The sequence below is a fragment of the Labeo rohita genome, chromosome 23 (assembly GCF_022985175.1).
Source record: "Labeo rohita strain BAU-BD-2019 chromosome 23, IGBB_LRoh.1.0, whole genome shotgun sequence".
NCBI classification, from domain to species: Eukaryota; Metazoa; Chordata; class Actinopteri; order Cypriniformes; family Cyprinidae; genus Labeo; species Labeo rohita.
Window position 1 is genome coordinate 13151425 of NC_066891.1, and position 22976 is coordinate 13174400.

Consider the following 22976-nt stretch of genomic DNA (forward strand, 5'->3'; position numbering starts at 1 on the left):
TGCTCTGCATTTAATCCCTTTAAATGTGATGACGCCCTTAACTTGAACCCGGAGTGTGAAAATGTCACGCAGGGCTCTTTATTTGTAATATCACTTAAGAGTGCGAACTACTGAGTGTGCATAGAGATTTATTTCATTTGTTTTGTTGGAAACTTTTACAAGTTCCTGATTAGCTGGTATGGCTTCTTCATTCGCTTTTATTAATGGGACAAGAATAATAGCCTAATTCGATCGTCTTCAAACAGCATTCAGCGTCATAATTAATACGCCATCTTTCCAAGAACGATCAGTTGACAACTAATAACATCTGAAGAGATAAAAAAACAGATTAACAGAGGAATCAAACCGCCTACAGTGGAACTAGTATATATTTTTAATACTTTAAACCTCTAAAAACGTATGTTAATAGCAGCAGGAATTAAAAAAATATTTCATTATATTGATGCCAATTAAACCGTCACACATCAACTTCACGGCAAAATATTGTTTTCCTTCAAATTTAAAAAGTAGGCTAATTAAAAAACTTATATTGTGTAGTGGCTCGTTGCACTTTTAATCACTTTTAATTTAATTACTGATGGGACAAAATCAAAATGACACTCTTAAAGTCGAGTGGAAATTATTGTGACTAACTAGCTAGCTTATAAAGTCTTGATAGTGAGTTGCAAGTTTATTCATTTCTTTTTTAATTTGTGAAAAAAAGAACCAGTCGTTAAACTTGTAAATATCAAATGTAAACAAACTTCCTTATATGTGACCCTGGACCACAAAACCAGTCATAAGGGTCAATGTTTTGAAATTGTGATTCATGTATCTGAAAGCTGAATAAATTAGCTTTCCATTGATGTATGGTTTGAAAATCTAGAATCTGAGGTTGCAAAAAATCTAAATTATAATAATATTTAGATTTTAATAATAAACGCTTTTAAAGTTGTCCAAATTAAGTTCTTAGCATTCAAAAATTAAATTTTTATGTATTTACGGTAGGAAATTTACAAAATATCTTAATGGAACATGATCTTTATTTAATATACTATTGATTTTTGGCAGAAAAAAAAAAAAAAAAAATGATTTTTACCCATACAAGGTATTTTTGGCTATTGCTACTAATATACCCATGCTACTTAAGATTGGTTTTGTGATCCAGGGTCACAGCAACCTGTAAAGTAACGGGTTCTCACAGGTTAACATTTGGCAAAATTAAATTAGAATGAAATGAACGTTATAATACACACCCCTCTTGCTAATCTCCCAAAGATTGCCCTCCCCAATATTCCCCCACCGCATCTCTCCTCCATTCACTGGCCCTCCTGATACATACTTAAGAGACCCCGTCGAGAGGATCTTTTCCCTATAAAGAGAAGATGCAATCCGACCGCCTTTGAAATGATCCTCAGGACTTATTGCGACAGGCCCTTCAGTCGCACTTCAAAAGGAAGAGTCCTGGTTTGAAAGCCGCTGCTTTTCAAAAAGGGACCCAGAAAACCAGGAGCAAGAGCGCGAAGTGGCCAAAGACTCTTACAACCGATAAGGAACAGGAGTAGAGAGAATCGAAGGATTATTGATGATCACTACATCTAAACTCATGCACCGGTAACCTGGCTGTGTAACGGGGTCATTCCGAGCAGGATCTTTGCGCGCTCCTCACCACTTCGCTCTCACTTTGGCACGGTTACGCACTGCGCGCCGCGCTTTACGCAGGTGTGGATATCTTGAAGCTCCGGTGCACACATGGCTGCGTTAACCTTATCCAGAGCGGACAATTTCCTGCACAATTTCTTACAGGTACTGCACATTTTGTATTTTCATGAATTGTTTTATCATTCATTTTTACATAGTGATACTCTTTCGCAACTTTCGCTGCGTACATTTCTTTTCTTTTCTTTCTTTCTATCTATCTATCTATCTATCTATCTATCTGTCTGTCTATCATCTAGTTTCCATTCATTTAAAATGTCACAGTTTTTTATTCCTCAATTTTATGAACTATATTAAGCGTCAGAACAGTTATTAAATTAAAAGTGACTTAAAAAGTGTATTTAACTTAAGGTTGTCACTTTGGCAAGACTTTGTATTATATTCAATATATTCACTGTAAAAAAAAAAAATAATAATAATTTAGTAAAACGAGTTTAATTGCTGCCTTAGCTTTTTTTTATTATCCTGGAATTATTTATTCATTTATTGATTTAAAAATTCCAAAATAGTAATAAAAACTAAAAACAAGTCTGTAATTAAACTTATAAAGCAAATATAATTCTAAATCAATTCTGTATACATGAATATGAAAGTATGAAGGTTCATTTAGTCACAATTTGTTTTCTCCCCCTAGGATCGTACTCCCAGCTCGTCTCCAGAAAGTGGTCCTAACACCCTTTCCTTCTTGGCCACCACATGCAGTCAAGCTTGGCAGGAGGGGTCTCAGCTCCCTTATGAGGGGCCGGTGGGCTCCGCATCCAGCATGTTTCAGCTCTGGAGCAACGACGTGGCCCCAAACTCCAGCTTGAGCGCTCACCAGATGACCTTCACCGTGCCCAAAATGCAGTTCCCCGGCCACATGCAGCCCACCCTGGGCTCGCACTCCCATCATCACCATCATCACCACCATCACCACCATGAGCTCCCTCTCACCCCTCCAGCCGAGCCTCCATCTGCCTACTCGTTCGACCTGTCTCCAGTAAAGATGCTCTCCTCCCAGGCACAAGGGAACGCGCCATACTACACGCAGCACAACGCTGTGGGTCAGAACTTTCCTAGCTTCCTTCAAAACGCTTCAGGAAGACCTCACCTGCCAGGTGGACACGTTGAGGATGGCCAGCAGTGGTGGAGTCTCCCTCAGAGTAACAGCGCACCCTCCGGGCATCCGTTTTCTCTGGGGCGCCAACTGGTTTTGGGCCACCAGCCTCAAATCGCAGCTCTTCTGCAAGGAACCTCAAAAGGTCTGTTGAGCTCAACTCGCCGCTGTCGCCGGTGCAAATGCCCCAACTGCCAGTCAACGGGAAGCGGAGGTGGTGCTCTGGAGTTTGGGAAGAAAAGACTACACATTTGTCACATTCCAGATTGCGGGAAGGTTTACAAAAAAACCTCTCACCTGAAGGCGCACCTGCGCTGGCATGCCGGCGAGCGGCCCTTCATCTGCAACTGGCTCTTTTGCGGAAAGAGCTTCACGCGCTCAGACGAGCTGCAGAGGCATCTTCGCACGCACACCGGGGAGAAGCGTTTCGGCTGTCAGCAGTGTGGGAAAAGGTTTATGCGGAGCGATCACCTCTCCAAGCATGTGAAGACCCACCAGAGCAGGAAGAGCCGGTCCAGTCAGCCTTCGCACAGCGGGACTGATGCACTGCTAAGCAACATTAAGAGAGAGTAAAGGACGCTGAATGCAGAACTCAATATATCAGGAATGAGACCTGAGGCCATTTGCATTATCTAAAATGTTTATATAAAAGGTGAAATGGCTAAACAGATATTCCAAAAAGCAATAGGAGCATGGGCCTGTTGTCAAACACACACCATGCTGCACCGAAATTGAGACTTTAAAGAGACTATAGATTGATAAGAGCTCATAAAAGTGATTTTTTGTGGCTCTGGATGCAAAGACTTCTTATGACCAAACTTTGCCCTTGCACATTTATTTAAAGATTCAATTCCACTAAAAAGAAAATTCTCTGAACAGCACAATCATTTGTTCCTTGGTGAAAATGTCATTGTTTACATTTTGTTGTTGCTTTCTCTATTTTTTAGGGAAAATTGATGCCTTATATTAAATTCATCAAGTTGTGGTTGCAAAATTTTCCAACAGTATTTCCTGTCAGGTCTTGTTTTTTTGCATAGAATGGCACTGCTGTAAATCTATTCCACTCTAAATCTAAATCCCTATAGTTTCAAGACATGAACCAAATGTATATAATGTTTATAAAGTGCACAGTTCTATAAAGACCAGCATGTGAAATATTAATAAACACGAATAACTGTGCAAATCCAAATCTTGTGCTTTGTTTTGTTCATTTCTTCACAGCGTCAAGCACACTTAGTGCATTTTAACAGATGTGTGAAGTTCAGCAAATGGCTAATGTTAAATCTAACACGACGTGTCGGATCTCAGCGTTTTCGCTTTTATTCGAATGTTAATGTCATAGCATTCAGGATGCTAATTTAAGATGGCCTTTGTTTTCGAAGGTGTCGAGGAAGCACTTAGAACAAAGACAAATGACTGGAGAGTCTTAAGACATTTTACAGTTGTCAGTAAATAGTCAGGCCATTCATGAGAACAGTGGTCTGACCTTCTCTCGTCAAGTTCACAGTCATGTTGTCTCGTAATGGCCGGTGTAAATATCACACAACTGTTACTAGAGGATAGCGCTCTACTGGAGCTCACTGTGAATGGACCCCCAGCTGTTTATATCCCACTGGTCGTGACAGAAGTCGCTTTGATTTGGCACCTTTGTGATAGTGAATGCTCAGAAACTCTCTTCCCCCATCTGTGTGTGTAAATGAACCCTTTACTGCTGAAGAATGCCTAGAATGTGACTTAAACAGAGACAAATTAACCAGATGTCTGCATGTTTTAACTAGACTCACTAGCCAGAAAACAGAACACTTCAGTATGATTTTGGTCTTTTGTTTTTTAACATTTCCCCCATATACTTTATCTTTTTAACACAAACGTTGAGGTACACCAGAGCAAAAATGGCTGTGAAGGTTTTTATCCATGCAGGTCAACATTAAGCGTCTGATGGAGTTTAATAAAAAGAAATTCAACAAGGAAGTCTAGCTCCAACCAATTGCTTTTGATTAAACTACACTAAAACCCCCACTGGGGCAAGTTGTCACAATAACTAAAAGGTTTTAAAAAGTCTAAATACACAAATGTTGATTTTCTCTAGCAGTGATTTTGTAAGTCAGTTTTAAACACCCAGATCCAAAGACACTAAAAACCAAATAAATTCTGTTAATTTTGTCTCAGAGAAGAAAATATCATTATATTTTTGTATTATTTCTTGAAACTAACCACACTGGGATACAAAAAAGGTCAATTATATAGTGAAGAGTATGAGTTTAGATTAAAATTAGAATATAATTTTGACTGAAGGGTTTAACTTTGTTTTCAGGGTGAAAATATCTTCAGGACAAGTTGTCATATGTGACCTTGGACCACAAAACCAGTCATAAGTAGCACGGGTATATTTGTAGCAATAACCAATAATACACTGTATTGGTCAAAAATGATCAATTTTTTTTTTATGACAAAAATCATTACGGATATTAAGTAAAGATCATGTTCCATTAAGATATATTGTAAATTTCCTACCGTAAATATAGTGAAACTTAACCTTTTGATTAGTAATATGCATTGCTAAGAACTTTATTTGGACAAATTTCAAGGTGATTTTCTCAATATTTAGATTTTTTTGCACCCCTCAGATTCCAAATTTGTAAATAGTAGTATCACGGCCAAATATTGCCCGATCCTAACAAATACATCAACGGAAAGCTCAAGTTTAGCCTTTTGAAATGGACCCTTATGACTGGTTTTGTGGTCCAGGGTCACATATACTGTACAAATGATCATTACAATTTAGTTTACAGTTGTTTTCCTGGACAATTTTGCTGATAAGCCAATAAAATGTTTAACGGCAGGTTTCATTGTTGTTTCATCAGCTATCTTGGGTCTTTTTGTAGGTTTGTTTCTATACAAAAACTGACTTTCGGAAATAATCCCACTTTGAAAACCATCTAAGTGTGACAACTAGCCCCGGTGTCCCCTATTCCACGAATACACATCCTCAGTGACATCACACAACAAACATCTGTGAAAACAGCAGAGAAGGAAACATTGTGTGTCCCAAAACACTCTTGTGTTCCAAAAGGAACCAGTTTAATTTGATATAATACAATGATAGGTTTTGTCACATAGACATAGATCATGTCCGATTCTTTCTCTACATCATTTCCTTCATCTTTTAGAGGTGTTCTTCAAAATAGCATGCAACAATGTAAGATTCAAATCCACGTTTGTGGAAAGGCAGTACAGGAAAGCTTTCAGTTTACACAGGGCTACGTCAAATTATTTGATTTCTGCTGATTTGAATAGTACGTCAAGGCAAGAGAAGGTCGTTACAATCATTTGAAGGATATTTATGCGAACGCATCCGAAACATGCCGACAGTAAAGCATAAGAGCTTTGGTGCAGAGTTTTGAATTTAGAGTTTTAAATTGACTGATTGGTTGTGTATACAGCGCTGAAGTCCTCTGGCACCCTCTGGTGGAAAGAATGTGCAATGAGCTAAACGGAGTCAAAGTGCTTTTTGATCATGCTTCAACATCAAATACCAAACACATACCATCCCTTCTTTGGTGAGACATCTAACATTTTATGACAAACTCTATGACAGTCCACTTTCTAACTAATGATTTGGTTTGTCATTAACAAATACTTTGCTTTAAAAAGAACAATAAAATGACTAAACAAAACACAATAACCAAAAAAAATGTTGAAAACTTTGGAAAATAAATCCTGACATCTTCAGCTTTTCCCCCTTTTTTATGAGAACATTTCACCAAAATGAAGCAAGTGTTTTAGCTTGTTTTCAAATAATCTGTAACTGAACTGAATTACATTTTAGGCTTAATGTTTCATTGATTTGTGTAAAGGGTACTGGCACCTGCTTTTGGCACATAATGATATAACATCTTACCTTTGGCCTTCATTAAGTTTAATAATAATAATAATCATTTTAATTATTATTATTATTATCTAGTAATTCAGAAATCTCAATTTGTATGACCTGCAGAGTGTGCATTACAAGAGGGGCGGCAGAAGCTAAAAAGAGTCATTTAACCACAGATAACTACTTTTATACTGCATGTTCTTCCGTCGTAACAACTGCTGTCCATTTTTCAGTCCTTCCCTTGAGCAAGTCCTCCTGTTCAGCAGGGCAGATGCTCATTGTGTGTGATCTCTTATGTCCACCCGCAGTTGTGAAGTCTGAACACGAAGCTCTGCGAGCGGCGTCACTCATTGTCCACTACAACGAAGTTGATTGATCTTCAAAAATTAGAGAAGAGAAAGCCAAGCATCCGTGTCTCCATGCACAGATCATTCTTCCACATACGGTATATACAAATTAGCTGCATTAGAGTCTGTTTCCCGTTAGCTTCGTCATAAGAGTTTACGCAGCCCACAAGAGCATTCAATATAGACGGGAGATAGAAAGACAGCTTCTGTAAAGAGGCACCGAAACCTTTAAAATCCAGCGTGAGCCCACTAAGGACCCTCTATAATAATACAGTATGTTCTCTGCAAAACACATCTGATGGAAAACGTTCAGCATGTTTGCAAGGATGAAGCCATCAGAGTTTAGCACACAAATACACATTCATACATACATGCACGCTTGCCAAAACGCATCCTCACACCCTCAAATAAAGGTTTACTCTGGTTCCTGCTCCAGTGACCTCCCAATATAGGAATGGTTAATTCTCCTTTGAACAAAACACAACTTTAATAAAAGACAACATCAACAAAAAAAGAGAAATTATATAAAACAATTTAAAAAGTCACTAGGTAATTCGCGTCACAGGTTTAGGAAGAATACCACAAGATAACAGACGTGAATAAAGTCCAGACTGTGGCATGCTCTGGTGCAAACGGCAGATTCAGGGTCATTTCCATTCACAGGTCATCCTCATCAAGCTGGGCCAAGTTACTGGAGCGCTGAAGAGTGGAGGAAGGACTGGGAACAGCCATGCGCCCCTCTCTCGGTGAAGATCTGCGGCCACCCTCTCCTGAGCTCTGCGACACAATGAAGCAAAAAAAAACGGCACATTATTAACATCCTGATTCTATGGAATTCTATTCTTTTGTGCCTATTATGAAAAAAATGTTTAAACATTTTAAACTAAATCATATTGTAAGATGATCAATCACAAGTATGAAATACAGTCATAACTCTGAAATGTAAATTATAAGACAAAGCTGCAAAGAGAAAGGGTAAAATTGCAAGATATAGTCACATTATGAGGTGTAAAGTTGCAGATGTGAGTTAAATCACAATTATGAGAAACAGAGTGGCAAGATATAAAGTCATGTTGCAAGATATTAAGTCGCCTTGTGGGATAAAAAGTTACATTTACAAGATACAAAGTCGTAACTACAAAATATAACGTCACATTGCGACATACAAAGTAACAATTTTAAGATACAAAGGTACATTTACGAGATACAAAGTCATAACTGCAAAATATAATGTCGTTTTGAGATATAAAGTCGCATTTTTAACTGCGAAATATGTCACATTGTGAGATATAAAGTAACAATTTTAAGACATAAAGTTACATTTACGAGAAACAAAATTGTTACTGCAAAACATAACGTCACACTCTGAGATATAAAGTAACAATTTTAAGATATATAGTTGCATTTACAAGAAACAAAATCGTTATGGCGAAATATAACGTGACACTGTGACGTATAAAGTAACAATTTTAAGATTTGAATTTACAAGAAAACAAATTTGTAACTGCAAAATATAATGTCACATTGTGAGATATAAAGTAACAATTTCAAAGTATAAAGTTACATTAACAAGAAACGAAATTGTTACTGCAAAATATAATGTCACACTGTGACATATAAAGTAACAATTTTAAGATATGAAATTACATTTATGAGAAACAAATTTGTAACTGCAAAATATAATGTCACATTGTGAGATATAAAGTAACAATTTTAAGATATAAAGTTACATTTATGAGAATTGAAATTGTTACTAAAAAATATAACGTCACACTCTGAGATATAAAGTAACAATTTCAAGATATATAGTTGCATTTACAAGAAACAAAATCGTTATGGCGAAATATAACGTCACACTGTGACTTATAAAGTAACAATTTTAAAATATGAAGTTACATTTACAAGAAACAAATTTGTAACTGCAAAATATAATGTCACATTGTGAGATACAAAGTAACAATTTCAAAATATAGTTACATTAACGAGAAACGAAATTGTTACTGCAGAATATAACGTCACACTGTGACGTATAAAGTAACAATTATAAAACATGAAGTTACATTTAAGAGAAACAAATTTGTAACTGCAAATTATAAGTCACACTGTGAGATATAAAGTCGCAATTTTAATATATAAAGTTACATTTACGAGAATCGCAATCATTACTGCAAAATACAACGTCACATTGTGAAATATAAAGTAACAATTTTAAGATATATAGTTGCATTTACAAGAAACAATCGTTGCGGCGAAATATAACGTCACTGTGACATATAAAGTAACAATTTTAAGATATGAAGTTACATTTATGAGAAACAAATTTGTAACTGCAAAATATAATGTCACACTCTGAGATATAAAGTCGCAATTTTAATATATAAAATTACTTACACAAAGAAAAAAGTTGTTACTGCAAGATATAACGTCATTTTATGAGATATACAGTGATAATTTTTAGATATAAAGTTATATTCATAAAAAACAGTCATAATTGCAAAATATAGTCATACTGTGAGATATAAAGTCGCAACTTTAGGATGTAAAGTCATATTCACAAGAAACTAAGTTGTAATTGTAAAACATAATAACATTGTGAGATATAAAGACAAAATTACAAGAAATAAAGTTGTGAAGATACAAATGCAAGATATAGTCCCACTGTGAGATATAAAGTCACAGTTATGAGTTTCTAGGTCACTATCAGGAGAAATAGTGTCACATTGTGAAATAAGTCTTCCTGTGCTTTATAAAGTCACAACTGGGAGATATGAAGTCGCACGTGTAAGATATAGTCACAATTGTAAGAAAGCTGCAATTGCAAGACAAAAAGTCATAATGTGACATATAAAGCCAAATTATAAGAAAGAAAAATTGCAATTGGGCGCTATAAAATTACAAATATAAGATACAAAGTCGCAATTACAAAAAATGCAACTGGCATGTTGCAAAGAAGTCTCAGTTACCTTTCATTTTTTTAAACTCACACAGGTTTCAACAGGATTCAAAATTTTCCCCAGACAATTCTTGTGAAAGCTTCATTCAAGAACGTATAAAGGTTTCTGATGTGTGACACAAAGAAATTCTCATCTATTCCCCAAGCAGAAAATAATGAGCTGCCACAAGCGTAGCGCTAGTCTAAAAATGGCTGAAGAGTCTTAATTACCGGGGAACAGCCAAGGATATTAAGAGTAATATGTTTGTTACACGGTTTATGACACGACTAAAATAGGCATGACTGAATATTGTCACAACAGAGCTTCAGATATGACGACATATTGTTCAACGCTCCTATCAGATCAACAGTCCTTGTTAGATATGAGAGAGACAGATGTGTTATTGTCTAATGCCTTGCTTTTTGGTTCTGTATAGGCACTCTCAAAGCTTTTCACACTTATTATAAACCTCAAATATCTTACTTATGTTCGGTCTCCCTTGGTATTACCCGTCCTTGACTCATTTCTCACCTCCAATATCACAAGAGAAATAACAATCAAAATCCTTTTATAAGCACATCCAAAGCAACCACTGTTTTTCCTTGAAATAATAAATATGGCCTAAAGAAATGTAATCATTGTCGTCATTAATTTAAATTAGATGGTAGATCATTTTTGATTTACTGTAGATATGGTGGATAAACTATGATAAAATTAACGTAGCATGAAAAATAGCTGGTTTTACACAAAAACACATGAGAACTGAAGTCAAAACAGTGTTTGGATCTGATTCAACAGCTTGCAAGAACAATCAGGCTTTTGATAGGGATCTGTTACTTCCTTCTGTCAACCTGTCTCCTTCCTGTTTGTTAAGTGCTTTTGCGCAAAGGCCTGAGTAAAGCAGATAAACAGCTATTTCACACACAGCTATTGTTGAGCTGTCATCAAAGCTCATTCAAGACCAGACGCCGCTGTAGACGGAGAGGGATGTTTTAATAGGCTGCTGTATCAGAATAGGGAAAACCTCAATAAAGGAAACCTCATGTCAATCTGACATATGATTAAAGATGTTATGATAAAATGAATAAGAAACATTCAATATTCTGCATTATTTTTATTAAAAGGAGCTAATATGTGACTCCATTTTTTGTTGAAAATATCATTAGTAATGTATTAAGCTTGTTACTGAATGTCCACCACACACCAGCAGGGGGAGCAATGTGGCTTCTTTTTTTTCAAATCGCATGCTTATCAAACACCAAGCTCATTCTGAGCACACCAAATCCAAGGGAGCGTATTGTGCACAGTACCTGTGAGGCTTGCGCGCTAGAGGAACACAGCCCGTTGGAGACGGTCTGGTAGTTTAGAGGCGCCTGGGAGAACGAAGGCTCTTCAGAGAAGGCCAGCTGCACATGAGTTGGAGACACCGTCTGGGAATTCAATCTGGAGTCCACCGGACAGCGCTGGACTTGTGTTGACTGTAAACATCAGATAGAAACAGCAGTTACAAAATTACAAGAAATAACAAGGTTATTAATATCCATTTACCACACAAGATTGTGACCTCAGATGATGACACTGGGATGAGTAATGAGAACGTAGAGTTCAGAAATAGTAGTGAAGTAAAAGTTGTTATGAATATTTTGAGATTTTGAGTTAGCTTTTAATTTTAAATTTAGACATATAAATTTATATTGCTATTATTATAATTATTACAATGTCATAAGTGAACTGGCAAAAACATGCATGTGAAACATCCAAAAACTGTATACTGTTAAAGGGACAGTTCACCCAAAAATGAAAATTACCCCATGATTTACTCACTTTCAAGCCATCCTAGGTGTATATGACTTTCTGCTTTCAGACGAATACAATCGGAGTTATATTAAAAAATGTCCTGGCTCTTCCAAGCTTTATAATGGCAGTAAATGGCTGTTGAGATTTTGAAGCAAAATTAAGTGCATCCAAACATCATAAAAAGTACTCCACATGGCTCTGAGGGGTTAATAAAGGCCTTCTGAAATGAATCGATGCGTGTATAAAAATATTTCCATATTTAGTATTGTTTATAAAGTTTTAAATATGGTTATTTTTCTTGCACACATGCATCAATTCACTTTAGAATAATTTATAATTAACCTGAAATAATTTAGTTTAGTTTTAGTCAATGAAAACTTGACAATTTAGCAATAAAATTATGTTTAATTAAACGTTAATTAATTTTGGCAGTCATTTTTTTAGTCCTAGTCTCAGATGTACATTTCTGTTTTCATATTAGTTTACCTTGTCCTGTTTTTGTTTAAGTTTAGTTAGGTTTAGGGTTTAGGTTTAGTTAGGTTTTAGTCAATGAAATCTTAGTCACATTTTCTTCATGCTGTATAATAGTTAAACTGATAAAAATTATTTTTGCTCAAAATGTACTTTTGCATTTTAGGTATTGCACTTTCACCAGTAAGAACAAATCAATAGAATGTGGACTCATACACATGGTTTATTTTACCTCATCTAGTGTACTGATTTATTTTAGGATTTTTATTATATTAATATATACAATATCATATTAAATTAATACCAAAGACTTATGTACTCTCTCTGTCTACATTATGAAAACTGGTAAAACAAACGAAAAATATTATAATAGTGAAATTCCTAATAGTGATTACAATAATTCAACATTGCAACAGCCTATGTTTCTCTGTTAAAACAACTGCAGTTGAGTAAGTTCATTTATTCAGCAACCACAATCACAAACAATATAGTCAAGATCTCATGACAGAACACAGATGGCTGAATGATGCTTTTTTATTTAGATCGCTAAACTCCAGCTTGTTTGTCAGTGTTTTCAGATCATCGCTGGGGAGTAAGCGCATGTGAATGGTTGCCAGATTGCTTAAAATAAGCAAAACACCAGGCAGAAAATGTATACTTGTAACAGCAAAACTCTGATTTGGAGATCTGAAATCTTGTTATCTGTTCGCGTAGTAGAGACGTGTTGAACAGTCCGCAATAACATTTTGTCTCCTTTCTTTGACGAAAATGAAGAGAGGTTTTCGTTTCTTTTTCGTCAACGAAACTGCATTGATATAGTCTGTTTTTGTTTATTGACATTTTTAGTCACAGTTTTCGTTGACAAAATTAATACCACTTCGGAAAGCCTTTATTAACTCCCCGGAGCCATGTGGAGCACTTTTTATGATGGATGGATGCACTTTTTTGGGCTTCAAAATCACAACACCCATCCACTGCCACTATAAAGCTTGGAAGAGCCAGGATATTTTTTAACATAAAGGGTATATACACAGGATAGCTTAAAGGTGAGAAAATCATGGGGTAGTTTTCATTTTTGGGTGAACTATCCTTTTAAGTATACTATGATTTGGGATGCGCTGAACCTAATCTTACTTTAGTAGCAAACTGGAATTCAGCCTAGGTCTGATTAAAAGCGTGGACGACCGCACACAAATCAGCAAACCTCAGATGGTTGAACTCTGTTACCTCTGACTCGGAGTGGTCATCGGTGGGGACCTGGCTGGGCAGGTAGAGAGAGGGCAAAGATGTGTTACAGGAGCGCAGACAGGGCAGTTTGTGCCGGTCGATAGACGCCGAGGAGTGGGGCCTCAAACCAACCACTGCTGACAGAGGAGGTTTCATGCTACGACCCAAACTGTTGCTCTTGCTTTCCCTTCTCTGGTACTCTATGGGTGACTGCAGGGCTGAAACACATGCAAAACAAAACTGATAGCCATATTTTAAAGGACAGATGTAGTGTTAAAGCTATTTTCTTCGTTCATATTCACAACCAGCCTTTTGTCCACTGGAACTTTGTGAAGTTGAATTTTCAGTGCTTCAGAAACTTGATACTAAGGAACAGTTTGAAATACTGAACTGACTGTTCTTTTATCCCTCATAACTTTATGTTGATGTCATTAAAATATGGCAGCTACTTTGACTGAAGTTTATATTACTTTTAATAACTTTGAAGGTCTCACCATTTAGGAAATTGCGTTGGGTCTCCAGTATTTGGCTCACGTCGCTGACCCAAGCCTTGCAGATATCCTGCGATGAAGAGTGCAAGACATATCGCACCGTGCTGCCATCAGCCCCCCGAGACGTCATGGCAAAGCGATTAGGATCCCCGTCTACACACGCCTCCACACCCAGACAACTTATCTGAAAAGAGAAGCCTTTTTAACACATGCAAACATACTGCATAACACAGAAACCTTATATGGCAATAACGTCCTTGAAAGGGGAAACTCACCTTAATACTGTTCTTGAAAATATATCCAGGTAGAGAGAATCCTTTTTTCCTGTCTATTGGCTCACTGAAGATGACAAGCTGTTCAAATAGGAAGACCCGTCTCTCTTTAGCACGAGAAAGGAGGCTGCTGTCCTGTTCTGTAACCAAGAACGTGTCTTGCTGGAGCAGCTTTCCCTGTGCTGTGATCTTCCCCTGATGAAGACAGAAGATTTGGTTTTAAGACAAGGGTTTTCAAACCCTTTGGGACCCCCAAAGGTCCCCTTGTGACAGACCCCCTTCTTCAAATATCAACATGGCTAACTGTGTGTGTATTATTATATTATATATACATGTAATACATTTTTTTAAGCATAAACATAAACAACATGTTAGTTCATTAAACTTTTGTTTACTTTTGGTTGTCATTGTACCTAAACAAATCAAAATATGAAAATATGTGGAAAATAAAAAATTTATTCTGCATTAGCTAACAGTTTATCTTATTTTCTACCTAATAATATTAATTTTGCACTTTTTTATAATAAATATCATTCCAAAGATGCTTACAGAATATCATAGAACCAGTGAACAAGCTAAAGGCAAAGAAAAAAATTCCTTGAAAAATACAACATACAAAACATACGTAAATATGCTACGTTGACCAAGAACTGCATAAAACGAGGTTATTGATTAGGAAAAGAAAATGATATGATATACATATAAAAATGTCCTTTAGGCTGCATTTACAGTTGAAGTCAAAAGTTTACATACACCTTGCAGAATGTGCAAAATGTTAATTTTAACAAGAGAGATCATACAAAATGCATTTTGTTTTTCACTTAGTACTGACCTGAATAAGATATTTCACATCAAATACATCTACATATAGCTCACAAGAGAAAACAGTAGTTGAATTTATACAAATAACCCTGTTCAAAAGTTTGCATACACTTGATTCTTAATACTGTGTTGTTACCTGAATGATCCACAGCTGTGTTTTATTTTATTTTTTGTTTGTTTGTTTGTTCAGTGATAGATGTTCATGAGTCCCTTGTTTGTCCTGAACAGTTAAACTGCCTGATGTTCTTCAGACAAATCCTTCAGGTCCCATAGATTCTTTGGTTTTTCAGCATTCTGTGTATTTGAACCCTTTCCAGCAATGACTGTATGATTTTGAGATCCATCTTTTCACACTGAGGACAACTGAGGGACTCATATGCAACTATTACAGAAGATTCAAACTCTCACTGATGCTCCAAAAGAAAAAACTATGCATTAAGAGCCAGGGGTGTAAACTTTTGAACAAAATGAGGAAGTATACATTTTTCTTATTTTGCCTAAATGTCATATTTTTTTCATTTAGTACTGCCCTTCAGGAGCTATAGAAGAGGCTTACATGTTCCCCAGAAGACAAAATAAGTTAAATTTACCCTGATCTTCAAATTCAAAAAGTTTTCACTCCCTGGCTCTTAATGCATTGTTTTTTTCCTTCTAAAGCATCAGTGAGCGTTTGAACCTTCTGTAATAGTTGCATGAGTCCCTCAGTTGTCCTCACTGTGAAAAGATGGATCTCAAAATCATATAGTCATTGTTGGAAAGAGTTCAAATACACAAAAAATGGTGAAAACCCGAAGAATTTGTGTGACCTGAAGGATTTTTCTGAAGAACAGCAGGCATTTAACTGTTCAGGACAAACAAGGGACTCATGATCAACTATCACTAAAAAAAAACTGGATCATTCAAATAACAACACAGTATTAAGAATCAAGTGTATGTAAACTTTTGAATGGCGTCATTTTTATAAACTCAACTATTATTTTCTCTTGTGGATTATATGTAAACATTTTTTATGTGAAATATCTTATTCAGGTTAGTACTAAATAAAAATAACATGCATTTTGTATGATCGCTCTTATTTTGGTAAAATTAACATTTTACAGATTCTGCAAAGTGTGTGTAAACTTATTATTAATGTTGAAAACGGTTGTACTGCTTGTACTGCTTTTGTGGAAACTGATCTACCTTTTCAGGATTCTTTCATAAATACGAATTGTTATAAAAAACGAATTTACATGAAAATATACAGTATAGTTTTTTTTTCTAACAATGCAATAGTCTTTACTGTCACTTTTGATCAATTTAATTAACCTTTGCTGAATAAAAAAATATACATATGGTTTACGCTTAAAATACACATAAATTTTTTTCAGTCTCTCTTGCAGACCCCAGTTTAAAAACCCCTGCTTTAGGGGATCATCGTCTCTCCCAGTATTTCCACAGCCCGACAGCTTTAAACCACAGTCTGCGTCTGGCGCCATACCTCAAAGCCTTGCAGCCGACCCACGTTCATCATGTCATTGCAGCGCTTGGAACAAAACACATCACCTCCACTGCTTTCTGTTCCAGAGTGAAAGAAAGACAGAGAAAGATGAAGAAGGACACAATATAAGAGAGAGCAATGTGTGGAAACTGACCTCAATTCCTTACTAAAACCTATGAGCAAGTACAGTATTACTCTGATTTCTGGCTCAAACTGACACCAAAGAGAAGAAAAAAAAAATGTTGGCATGGCCAGAATCACACAATGTTCCTTGGTGGGATTATGTGTTTCTGGTCTTGAGAAACAAAACTTGCATATAATTACGGTGTCTGAGTGACTCATACCTCCAGCTCTTCAGTGTCCATCCCAGCCTTTGTGTAGTACTTGAGGAAATCCTGTCGCAAGACACACAGCGTGAGCTCTAGAATGTTCTATTTTCGTATCAGAGTCTATTTGTACTAATGGCTTTTTGCATGTGGAAACTAATTAAGTGCATTCTGTGCCGTAAGCTGGTGAATACTTGAACATGAGAAGCAATATATGTGGGCGACTCTAGAGTTACAAAGCAGCTAAGAAAAACCACTGAGATTTCAGTTAAATTTAATTTCGTGAGCGTGTGTCAAAGACTGACAGGGAAGAGAAGAAATTGTTGAATAAAGTCATTATTTTTGTTTTCTTTGCACACAAAAGCATTCTCGTAGCTTCAGAAAATTAAGGCTGAACCACTGATGTCACATGGACTATTTTAACAGTGTCCTTCCTACCTTTCTGGGCCTTGAACGTGTCAGTTGCATTGCTGTCTATGCAGAAAGCTCTCAGATTTCATAAACAAATATCTTAATTTGTGTTTTGAAGATGAACAAAGGTCTTACGGGTTTGGAACGACACAAGGGTGAGTAATTAATGACACAATTTTCATTTTTGTGTGATCTATCCCTTTAAGCAGTGATTCCCAACCAGGGCACCATATAAGAATACATAATACTGTTCAAAAATTTGGGGTCAATCAGAGTTACTATGCTTTTATTCAGCAAGAAGACATTAAATTGATCAGAAGTGAGAATAAGAACATTTTACAATGTTAAAAAGGTTTCTATTTTAAATAAATGCTGTTTTTGAACTTTCTATTCATCAAAGAATCCTGAAAATGAAAAAATGCATCATGCTCTTCCCACAACAACTGTCAAACGATTAATCGCGATTAATCACATCCAAAATAAAAGTTTTTGTTTACACAATATATGTGTATGTACTGTGCATATTTATTATGTATTTATAAATACACACACATGCATATACTGTATATATTTAAGAAAAATGTATGTATTAAATATACTTATAAATTATATGAATATAAATATATACATTTAAATATGATCAAAATATATACTGTATGTGTGAATTTATATATACAAATATACATACACATATATTATGTAAACAAAAACTTTTATTTTGAATGCGATTAATCACGATTAATCGTATAACAGCACGATATTCGACATTAAAAATATTTCTCAAGCCAAATCAGCATATCGGAATGTTTTCTAAAGAATCATGTGCCACTGAAGACTGGAATAATGATGCTGAAAATTCAGCTTTGCCATCACAGGAATAAACTAAAATATATTATAATAGAAAACAGTTATTTAAATTGTAATAATATTTTACAGTATTTCATTTTTTACTATTTTTGATCAAATAAATGCAGGCTTTGTGAGCGTTCTTCCAAAAACTTGATCTTGCCGACCCCAAACTTAGGAATAGTAGTGTATATAAAACAGAAATCAATGAAAGTATTGTTTACTCATTCATTTGACAGATAAAAATAGAATACAGAAAAATGCTTTCAAATTTAAAATGAAATTTGAAATTAAGCAGTTAACATACAAAATGTGGCTATTTTTTCTTTACTTTTCACTCTTAAAATCAAAAGCAGCTCCATCAATATTTTGATAATAAGCTGATATTCTAGTTTTATTTGTGAATGTGGAATTGATTAGACACGGTCCGCAACACTCCTGATAAAATGAGCCACGAGTGCCCAAGAATGTATGTGATGTGTGTTTGTGTACGTCTGTGCGTTGCACTCTGTTTCACCTTCAGAAGCAGCTGGTACTTCATGATCCTCTGCACGGGTTTGATGAGCAGGTCATTCAGCTGCAGCCTGTGACCCAGCTGCTGTTTCAGTTCCTGCACGCAAACACACACACACAAATATTCACCTGACTGACTGATTCCTTTATGCACAAAATGAGAAAGCCAATGTTGTTTATGCTCTTATTTTTGTGCAGTATAAAATACCCAGATGAGCTATTTCATTAGCAAAAAAGTGCAGTATGCAAATAAAGCATATTGCAATTAATATTTTATCCCTTCAATGTCTATTTCTTGACACATCATTTGATCTGACATCTAAAAGTAAGGACCCAACTTGGTTTTAAAAACAACCCGTACTGAATTTAGCTGCAGTTTACATACTGTTTTAAATACTAGAAAAATATTAGGCAGTACATACTGCACAGTATGCATTAAGCTTATGTACGAGCATGCTCGTATTCCACTCCAAACATAGCTGAACACTTTTCTCGATCCATTATCTCATAACGCCCTGCAATCTCAATCTATAAAACCTAAAGTAATGCCAGCTATCAACCCTCTAAATGTTTTGGCACAGTGCTGAGAAGAATCCATTAAGTGTCAAACTTTTCGATCAAACAGCTCCCCTGTTTTGTCTGTTCCAAGAATTGATGGGTCAGTCGAGGCCTTCATGTTTACAGAGTGATTATTACACACACACAGTGCAAGTGGAAAGAGAGTGAGAAAGTCTGCCTCGAGATATTTACACAGATGGGCTTGCACGACAAAACAGTCCCTCACGCTTAACCTGTGCATCTTTGAGGACTCCACTAGAGCTTGTATGCATGGGTTTGTGTGCTTGCACTTCACATGCACTTACCTCAAAGTAGGTCTCGATGTATTCTGACACGATATGCTCGGACTTGGGTTTGTTCTGGCAATATACCACGTACATGTGAAGTCGTCTCTCCTGTGGTTTGTGCAAACAGAGAGGGGAGACTGAATTAGCTCAGCAGAGTAAGTCATACAGTGAAGTATTTATAGATATAGTAGTAGTTGAATGAAGTTATTTCTGTTTTCTTTTCACACAAAATATATTCTTGTGAAGGGTCAGAAAGCTCTTGGATTTAATCAAAAATATCTTAATTTATGTTCTGAAGAAGCACAAAGGTCTTACGGGTTTGGAACGTCATGAGGGAGAGTAATTAATTACCAAACTCTTCCTTTAAAGGGGTCATCGGATGCCCATTTTCCACAATATGATTCTTTAGGGTCTTAATGAAAAGTCTTTAATATACTTTGGTTAAAAATTCTCAATGGTTGTGTAAAACAACACCCTTTTTACCTTGTTAAAATAAGCTCTGCTAAAATCATCCCATTCTGTGTGACTGTTCCTTTAAATGCAAATGAGCTCTGCTCGCCCCGCCCCTCTCTTCTCTCTGTGGAGTGACCAGCTGTGCTCTGAGAGATTGTTTACTTTATCCGCATTTAGTGCGTTTAACCACAAAACTTGCTAACTAGCATGTTATTAGGAAAGGTGATTGCAGAGATTCATAAAAAAAACCCTTATATTCGTTTCTGCTGTAGGTGAAGCTGGATCACGAATGATTTGCATGAACATAGATGCATTTATGTAGATTGGGAGGCGCATTCCCTTTACAAACGAACGTAATCCACTGCATGTGCATGAGATGTTGGGAGTAAATGACGACCACTATGTTCATTTTTACATCCAGCAACACAACACCTCAATCGCTCAATCTGAGATATTCTTGTCTAACTTACATCCCTGCTCCGGTATCGAAACAATGGAGGTCGGACTGTTACAGCTGATCTGAGGTGAGACGCTCATGTCAATCAACTATCGTGGGAGCGATGTGAAGCCACACCGACAGGCATCTGAGAATGGCTCGATTTGAAAAAGGGAATATTATTTTTACAGATTAGTTAAAAACCACAGCATGGATTTTTATTATTGTAGGGTAGATTTGTACATACACTGCCAACACACATTAATGTTCAAACAATATGTAAAAGTGAACTTTGCATCCAATGACCCCTTTAAGTATCTGAAATTGTTTTTGCGGACAATTTTTATTATAAGCACTCATTAAAGTAGTTCTATTAGTTAAGTAAATTGTTGCCAATGAGAGAAACAGTAACTGTTATGGAAATCAAAGACGTTTTAGAAAAAATAGATATATTTATTGAAGATTGATAAATTGGTCACTGCTGGTAGTTTATCTGTTCTAAATCCTTCTTTCCGGATCCTACACGTAAACGCAGCGAAAGAGAGACGGGAAGCAGTGGATATGCATCAAGACAGAGGTGATTCAATGGAAACTTTCAAGCTGCTGTAAGTGTTTAAGTGAGTTTGAAACTGACTTTGTCTGCAGTATAAAAGCAGCGTGCTGTGATGGCATAGAGAGAGAGAGCGATTACACAACACTGATGGAGGAGAACGAGCAGAAGGCCATGTATAATTCAGCCCAATTATCCTCAATGTAATCAGAGCCCCATTCTCTGTCACACACACACTGCATTCAGGTAGTAGGATGTTACAACTGGACACAACCTCACACACACAGAAATAAACACTCATACACAGAATGAGTTGCCTAGAGACAGGCTGACTGGGTAGACGTCAAAGCATGAATGGTTCGAACAACAGACTGTAAGAGATTCATATGGACACTGCACAAAATTCATTTCATAATCAGGATTTTTGTTCTTTAAAACATGATTTGCTATCAAAAAAAAAAAATCTTTAATTGTTTTTAGTAATACTTTATAATGTTTAATTTCAACATATATATAGTATTAATGTATTATGAATGAACACAAATGAACATTTTTTTATAAATTACTTTTATTAATTTGACATTTAAATAACTTGCATTAAGAAAAACTTAAAATAACAGAAGTTGTAAAAAATTAGTTTATTATTGGTATTTTCAATAATAATTTATAATGTTAACATTTTGACATTTAACAATTTTAACAAAAATAAAACTGAGTTATATTTTTACAGTACTTATTTATTTAGATTAATGTTAATTTCTAAATATATATGAAGTATTAATGTATTATGAACAAACACAAATTAACATTAAAGAATTATGAACACAAATTAACAAAAGACAATGGGATATTTATAATTTACATTTATTAATTTGACATTTAAATAGCTTGCATTAATAAAAACTGAAATTAACAGAAACTCTAAAATTAGTTTGTTTATTAATTGTATTTTCAATAATACTTTAGAATGTAAAAAAATAAAAAATGTTATTTTTAGGAATATTTTTACAGTATTTATTAGTATTGTTAATTTCTAAATATATATATTAATGTATTATGAATGAACACAAATTAACATTAAAGAACTATGAACACAAATTAACAAAGGACAACAACAAAGGACAAATTGCATTTAATAATTTGGCATTTAAATAACTCACATTAATAAAAACTGACATTAATAGAAATTGTAAAATTAGTTTATTATTGGTATTTTCAATAATACTTTATAATGTTTAATTTTAAAATTAACATTTTAAAAATGAACAATATTTTTACAGTGTTTATTAATTTAAATTAATGTTAATTTTTAAATATATAGTATTATGTATTATGAATGAACAAATTAAAGGACAATGGAATATTTACAAATTACATTTATTAATTTGGCACTTAAATAACTCACTTTAATAAAAACTGAAATTAACAGAAATTGTAGAAATTACTTTGTTTATTGTTAGTATTTTTTTTTAAATAATACTTTAAAATGATTAATGTGAACATTAGGAAATGCATTAGATATCACAAAAAAATGAATAATATTTTTACATTATTTATTAATTTAAATTAAATTAAATGTTAATTTTTACATATATATATTTAGTACTAATGTATTATGAATGAATAAATAACTCACATTAATAAAAAACGAAATTAACAGAAATTGTAAAATTAGTTTGTTTATTGTTAGTTCATGATACCTAATGCATTACCTAATGTCAACAAATTTAACCTTACTGTAAAAAAAATTAATTCACTAATTTGCTAGATTTATTTTTAAAACTTGAAAAAATAATAATAATTAATCTAAACTGTGCAATTTTGTAATGTAATTTGATTGATTATTTTTACTGGAAAACAAATACTAATTCAATTTTTTTCAATGCAGTGAAATGTCCTTATAAGACTGTCTATTTAAAACCAGCTGAAGGATTTTGCAACTCACTTAATTTATCTACGTTACGCATCAATGACTGGAAGTTGGAAAGTACTGACATAACTTTAGTGTCTAATAACTTTGTTATGTACTGTATGAGTTAAAAAAAAGAGTGTAAGAGCAGAAGCTGAGGAAATTAGAGAGAGAAAGAA

At 34.9% G+C, this 22976-nt stretch overlaps 2 protein-coding genes across 2 annotated transcripts in view; one reads left to right on the plus strand and one right to left on the minus strand.

Moving 5' to 3' along the window:
• The first annotated feature begins 1301 nt into the window (after positions 1 to 1301).
• Positions 1302 to 3974, plus strand: sp5l (Sp5 transcription factor-like). Its single transcript, XM_051096138.1, has 2 exons — positions 1302 to 1785; positions 2333 to 3974. The coding sequence occupies exons 1-2, from the start codon at positions 1732 to 1734 to the stop codon at positions 3365 to 3367; spliced, it is 1089 nt and encodes a 362-aa protein (XP_050952095.1). The 5' UTR covers positions 1302 to 1731; the 3' UTR covers positions 3368 to 3974.
• A 2729-nt stretch (positions 3975 to 6703) lies between these two features.
• Positions 6704 to 22976, minus strand: part of arhgef25a (Rho guanine nucleotide exchange factor (GEF) 25a) — a 100713-nt gene continuing 84440 nt past the window's right edge. Inside the window, 10 exon segments of the mRNA XM_051096137.1 lie at positions 6704 to 7792; positions 11259 to 11426; positions 13444 to 13661; positions 13938 to 14118; positions 14210 to 14401; positions 16509 to 16555; positions 16558 to 16585; positions 16853 to 16903; positions 18609 to 18701; positions 19468 to 19557. Coding sequence (XP_050952094.1) covers positions 7673 to 7792; positions 11259 to 11426; positions 13444 to 13661; positions 13938 to 14118; positions 14210 to 14401; positions 16509 to 16555; positions 16558 to 16585; positions 16853 to 16903; positions 18609 to 18701; positions 19468 to 19557 — 1188 coding nt within the window. The 3' untranslated portion in view covers positions 6704 to 7672.

Bases quoted from the DNA above. Each gene is read 5' to 3' on its own strand.
- sp5l (XM_051096138.1), top strand. From the start codon at position 1,732: ATGGCTGCGTTAACCTTATCCAGAGCGGACAATTTCCTGCACAATTTC. The intron at 1,786-2,332 runs GTACTGCACATT...TTCTCCCCCTAG, and splicing joins TCCTGCACAATTTCTTACAG to GATCGTACTCCCAGCTCGTC.